The sequence below is a fragment of the Zalophus californianus genome, chromosome X (genome assembly GCF_009762305.2).
Source record: "Zalophus californianus isolate mZalCal1 chromosome X, mZalCal1.pri.v2, whole genome shotgun sequence".
Classification (NCBI taxonomy): domain Eukaryota; kingdom Metazoa; phylum Chordata; class Mammalia; order Carnivora; family Otariidae; genus Zalophus; species Zalophus californianus.
The window spans coordinates 47,420,448-47,426,851 of record NC_045612.1 but is presented as its reverse complement, the minus strand read 5'-3'; the positions used below and the strand labels follow the sequence as shown (position 1 = coordinate 47,426,851).

The 6,404-nt window shown below is 51.7% G+C and overlaps 1 protein-coding gene across 1 annotated transcript; it reads left to right on the top strand.

The window, feature by feature from the left end:
- Window positions 1-2,739: 2,739 nt before the first annotated feature.
- Window positions 2,740-4,007, top strand: LOC118356497 (protein ARMCX6-like). The gene is made up of 2 exons (XM_035725436.1): window positions 2,740-2,746; window positions 2,844-4,007. The coding sequence occupies exons 1-2, from the start codon at window positions 2,740-2,742 to the stop codon at window positions 3,398-3,400; spliced, it is 564 nt and encodes a 187-aa protein (XP_035581329.1). The 3' UTR covers window positions 3,401-4,007.
- Window positions 4,008-6,404: the final 2,397 nt, after the last annotated feature.

The window sequence follows — 6,404 nt, the reverse complement described above, 5'->3', positions numbered from 1 at the left end:
CCATATTGTTGCATGTATGATATTCATTGCCATTTATGAATATAAACTCCATTTGTGAATATACTATATTTTATTTATCCATTCTACTGTTGATGGATATTTAGAATGTTTCCAGTTTGGGGTATTATGAATAGTGTTACTATAAACATCCTTATATGTGTCTTTTGGTGAACATATGCATGCATTTCTGTTGTGTGTAAGATCATCAGTTGTGCATATTTTTGGACTGAAGCCAAAATTAAGATTTGGAGCCTGGAGTGTAGCAAACTAAGCAAGGTAAATGCTGCCTTGTGTGGGCCTGTCTGGAAAGCCAGATGACCTTGCTCAAGAGGCAGATTTGTTCATCTCCTTGTCCCATTGACCTTAACAGTTGGTGCTGCAGCTAGAATGTGTTTTGTCTTAAATCCTATCCTCAGAAATAACATTTTAGCAAAAGCTACTGCAGAAAACTCCCTAAACACATAAAATCATGCACTTTTTTAAATCTAGTATTTCCAAGACACAGGAGCAGAAACATTAAATAAATATTTAAAATTTCCCTTTCATGCCTTATTTCATGAAATCTGCTTTCTCCTGGATTCAAGAGAGAAGATGGATATTAGTGGCTGAGCAGAGGGGGAGTGAAGAGATGGGCTATTGCCCCCAGGATTCTAGAAGACAAAAAGTATAAAGAGAAATAGTTGCTCCATGAGAAGATAAATTCCTTCCCTGGAAATTAGAGAAGGACAAATTTTAACAAATAGAAATTAATTTTCTATTAATTTATAAAATTAATTAAATTTTCTTTTGGCTTTTAAGAGTGGCAAATAAATGGGTGACAGGTCTGGTGTGCTAGGGGAAGGGAGAGAAGTGGGCACACTCTTGAATCACTGCTGGTGGAAGGGGGAACTTGGGGACCATGGCTCATTGGTGATATGTATCTCAGGTGACCAAGAATTGTGAAGAGGTGATCTTCTTGGTCTTGCTATCAGCTTCCTGTTGAACTTAGAGAGATGTGTTTGTATCTGAGTGAGGAAGGAAGAAAACTTCCCTGGTTGGGTGCAGGTTGGTGTGAAAGTGAGCATTACCTGGGGAGACTTGGGGTCAGGGTAGGGTTGGGGGCAGAGACATGAAGGGGTAGAGTCAGATTTCCCTACACCTCCAGGCTACCCACCAGCTCATTTTAGTTCTCTAAATGATGAATGGGGTCAGGGGAAGAGTTGTTGCTGGGAAACAGGAGTGAAAGGTGAGAATCATTTGACAGAGTCCTGAATCAGTGAAGGGTAAGAATTGTGGTTTATGGGGCGCCTGGGTGGCTTAGTCGTTAAGCATCTGCCTTCGGCTCAGGTCATGATCCCGGGGTCCTGGGATCGAGCTCCACATCGGGCTCCCTGCTCCGCCGGAAGCCTGCTTCTCCCTCTCCCACTCCCCCTGCTTGTGTTCCTTCTCTCACTGTGTCTCTCTGTCAAATAAATAAATAAAATCTTAAAAAAAAAAGAATTGTGGTTTATCACCCAGACCTTAAATCTTCAACGACGATCTTTTGGTTTCCTTGTTTGTCTGTAGGGGGCGGCACAACTCAAGGGAAAGGAAGAGAAACAGTATATGATATTTAGTAGAAACTGAAGTGTTTCTTCAAGGAAATGTGGGGCTTGAACTGGCCACAGGGGGGTGGTAGGAGCAAACTTGAAACCAGAGCCCACTCTGACACTCCCATCCTGTCTGTCTTCAAAAAAGAAAGAAAAAAGCAGTACTTAATCCCAATCCTTTTTGGCTCTGGGGGAAGCAGCGACAAAAATCAATGGGGCAGAATTGAGGGTAGGTGGGTGTTTGAGGGGAGAAAGTGAGGTCAAGAGAGTACCTGGAGGGCAAGGAAATGGAAAAAGTAAGCATTTGGTGGTGCTGGTTGGGGGGTGATGAAAGTGTTTGGAGCACAGGGTGGAGGTTGTGCCTGAGACCTATATGGGAGAGATTTGAAAGCTAGATTTCTCACTCTGGAGAGAGGGCATTTATGTGCCAGTACATCTACCAATCCCCATTCTTTCTTGCCTACCTGTAGACATAAATTTAGGCAAGGAAGGAAGGAAATTGCTCCAAACAGTATGATATCCTGGAGATAAGGGGTGGGGATAGAGATGTCAGCGTCAGAATACAGGGTCCAGAGGCAACTTAGATTCTTCCTCTCCCAAACTTTGGTCTCCTTCCTTTTTACTTTGATGCCGGAAAAGTCAAATGTTGTACCACTGAGGAAATAGGGGAATGAGTTTAAAAGAGGTAAAAGCCAGAGAAGAAACATTTGAAAATTAAGACCCTCAGTGAAGAAAGAAAGATATTGATATCCTTGTGTCCTGAGTGTTGACATGTCCATCCGATGAAACTCAGATAAAATATCTATGTATTTGCATTGCCCCTAGTCCCAGGTTGGATGGCAGTTAGTGCAATTTGTGTCCAGGAAAAGAATGTCCAGCAATCACCACAACTAGGTAGCTTTTAGAAGAGGGTGAACCTTCTGTGACCTGTGTAAGTGTAGAATGTACTCAAATAGGTGCTTTAGTGAAAACAGGACTGGAGGTCAGGGGTAGAATTTACTACAGTGTTTACCCACTAATCAGAGGAGGTTGCAACCACATTAAGCTTCAGACAAGGTGAGGACAGTTAAGGGTTCTGAACTTTAGTCAAAGATCTAAAAAGAACACACACACACACACACACACAAAGATCTAAGAAAAGCAAAGTCCATAGTATGAGGCTGAATGAACCATGAGCAGTAAGAACACAGGGACTCCCAAAGAGGACACTGTCCTAATAATAAAAGAAAATCACCCTTTCCCCAAATAAAATCACATTTTTTTGTGATGCTTAAGGTATTACAACTTTCAGGTGTGTACTTGACCTCTCTAAGTGTCCTTTCATTCAGGGAAAAATGGGGTTTGCTCAGCCCAAGGATGCTGGTTTTTCATTTAGCCATGGTATCAATCGTCATTCGACCAGCCTCTGCGTTGTTGGAAGCACAATCCCCACTCCCGACCCCGCTATTAAGGAGAAGGCTTTCTGTGCTCTGGATAACTTAAATGCAAGGGTTGAAAACCAGGGCCAGATTAAGATGTCCATCAGTGGAGTGTGTCGGGAGACTGTGTCACATTGCTGCAACTCATTTCTGCAGCGGGCCGGATTGAATTTGTTAATAAGCATGACAGTTATTAATCACATGCTTGCCGAGTCCGTTTCAGACTTGAAGTTCCCTTTGATATCCGAGGGAAGTGGATGTGCCAAGGTTCAGGTCTTGAAACTGTCGATGGGTTTGTCTGAAAAGCCAGTCTTGGCAGGGGAATCGCTGGGTGCCCAAACGCTGCTCTCATTCGTGTCCCTCTTGATCAGGAACGGAAACACACAGGCTCTCCCCGACACCCTGGCCTCTTAGATGGCCGCCTCGAGCGGAGCGGAACGGAACGGGACGGAATCCACCCAAAAGCCTGCTGGTGAACACACCCTCGTGTTCTCATTCAAAGAGTCTGCAGTGGGTGCTGTTGGAGATCCAGCCTTAGCCAGTCACCGCATCACGGGGTGCAAGTTACACTTGCTACGTGGAGGACCACACTCTTCTGGGCCAGGCAGGGGTCCCCCCAGAGCTCGGAGTAACTTCTTGGTTTTGCAGTCTGCAGGCCGTGTGCGCTGTCGGTTACTCCCTTGCGGCCTTCCTCCTGCGGCAAAGGGATCCTTTCAGCCGCCAGCCGTGGCTACGGAACATCCTCTAAGAGCATGGCGAGGGAGGCCTTGCCCGTGGCGGTCTCCCTGTCCAAGCTGGGCCGCTTTGTGGAGACCAGGCACGTGTCGGGGCTCGTGCTGGAAACGCATCTGTTGCCGCTTAGGTCGAATTCTTTCCCATTTACTCCTTCTTCTATGCGAGCTGATGGATGGAGAACCTGTGCGTCCACGAAGGACACGCCCCTTGTCTGTGCTGTACTGACTTAACCTCATCCACCCAGGCCTACGTTTGTATGTATCATCAATAAAGTTGTGCGCTTTGATTGGCGAAAACGAGACGTGGAACTTGTCCCTGAGTTTACAGTCTGCATGCAGAGGAAGACGGAAGTAGGCGACCAACGCTGACTCCCTGGGGCCTATGCTCCCTGACAGGGGCGCGCTTATGGGCGCTCACAGGAGGCGGGGGTGGAGGTGGGCGGGAGTGCTCAGGATCAGCCTAGAGAAGGGGCTGGGGGCCAGGGGCGGAAGCCAGGGAGCAGAGGTGGGGCTGGTGGCATCAGGACTGCAGGACACAGCACCCGGGAAGCCGGCGGCACAGTGCCTGGCACCTGGAGCAGGGAAATCCCTCGAGGAAGGGGTTTCTCCTGGACTGCTAGCCTGGGCAGGAAGGGCAGTATCCTTGGGGTCTGCCTACACATCCCCGGGGACCACCTGGCAACCCATCGCCGGGCATTCAGTGCCCAAGTCTAGCAACGATGGCTGCCGCTCGCTGTGTGGCCCCTTGGTGTCCTTCTCTCTCTCTCTCTCCTGTGAAGCGGCTGTTAAACCCACTTCTGGGCCCACTCCCTTCCTTGGGACCCCAAACCCCAATTCCTGGCAGAAGGAGAAAGGTTGGCCCCCACTTCCTTCGGAGGAACCTCCTTTTGGCCCTCTCCCCGGTCCCTTCGGTGACCTCCGAGAAGGGGCCCGTGGAGCCCTCCGTGAACTCCCGGTCAGGGTGGTAGGGCAGACGCTGGGGTGCCTGGCAGGGCTATGGCCGGTCCATCGGGAGAGACGTCTCCGTCACCCCCATCCAAGCTCCCGGCCCCCCTGGGAGGAAAGGAGGAACCCAGCCCTGTGCACGGAACCACTCCGTGGACCTGGGGGACTCAGGCAGCCTCCCCGCTGAGCGCTGCCAGAGCCCTCCCAGCAGCCCTTGGCCCCTGCATCACCAAAGCCAGCTTCCCTGAGTGGTTGTGACGTGTCAAGCGATGGTCCTCTTCCCCTAAGCCCTGGCCCACAACACAGGCCACAAGAAGCTTCCCTTGGGCAGGGCTGCCTCTGTGCCTGGTTCCCTCTCCTGGTCTCCCTGGGATGCTGCTCCGGGCCACGGTGCCCTGGGCATCAGCACTCTGCCTTCTGCATGCTCTCCTCCACACACACCATAGTCGTATTTGTTCCTCCCTCCTCCCGGGCTTTGGGTGGCAGGTGGATTACAACTCTTCAGCTTGTACCCGACCCCTCACCCTTCGGGCTGACTAGCAGGTACGGGAGCTGGCCGGGTCCCAGGACCATCTCTGGGGAATCTTCCAACCTGCAACGGGGACACCGCCTCTCCCCAGGCACTGGCACCTTGGATGGCCAGCATGTGACTTGTGGTTACTGTGACAACACACCCCCAGCAGGGCTCACACACACACACACACACACACACACACACACACACACAGCACCCCCGCCCCCCCACCCCCGGGGGCTTCCTCTGCTGGCTGCAGGGCCCTGTCATGTTTCCTAAGAGTTGCTAATGTGACCAACACTTTCTCCCAAGCCAGCCTCACGGGGACTGGGCAATGTTTCCCAAGTAGGGGTGCCCTGCAGACAGCTCCCACACCCACTTGTCCCAGGGGAGCCTGTTTGGCCAATGCTGTCTTCAGCGACACCCCTTCACGCTCAGCCTCCTGAAGCACAGCACAAAGTCAGAAGATCTCCTTCCTCCTGGCTCGGGGTCCCAAATTAACAGGCACCTCCCCACTCCTCTGCGCTCTGCCAAATCCCCATTCGAGTGCTGCCACAGGCAGTTGTCCCCCCTCTCCAAGGCAGGCCTTTGGCCCTTTGGGGCCACAGCTGACTTCTAACACAGGGAGGACCGTGGAGACTGTCTGCTCATCTCCTGAGCAACTGTCTGTCACAGGGAAGCCCATTGGCGTCCAAGGGTCTCCAGGGTGGGACCCTGGCCCAAGGCAAGAGCTTCCGGTGCCTCTGCTGGCACTGCCCTCCCCCAAACACTCCCCCCGTGTCATGTAGCTCAGGCCCCTGGTCTGCCCTTTATGCCTTGGTTGCTTGCTGTGCCAGGCAGGAGCCCTAGGGGCGGCGGAGGGGGTTCGGGAGCATGCCTGCCAGTCAGGGCCCAATGGAGACATTCAGAGGCTGTCAGCCCCAGGAAGACTGTGGTGCATCGCTCCCACACACACACCTAATCCAGAATGGAACGGCGTGGGGCCACCAACACTGAACGTGCCCACCTGCCTGGTACAGTGAACAGATTCTTTCTGGGCTTCCCCGTGGTAAATGTTCGACAAGGGCATCAAAGCTGCAGCTTGTCACACTCCATGGGGAAGTGCCCCGCCTTGAGGGGGCCCACCCCAGCCTAGCCTGCCTCTTGGGTAAATCTGGGGGGCCCGTCCCCGTGGACTGCCTTCCAGCTCCACAAAAGGCTTGGTCTTGCTTCTTACGCATCTCCT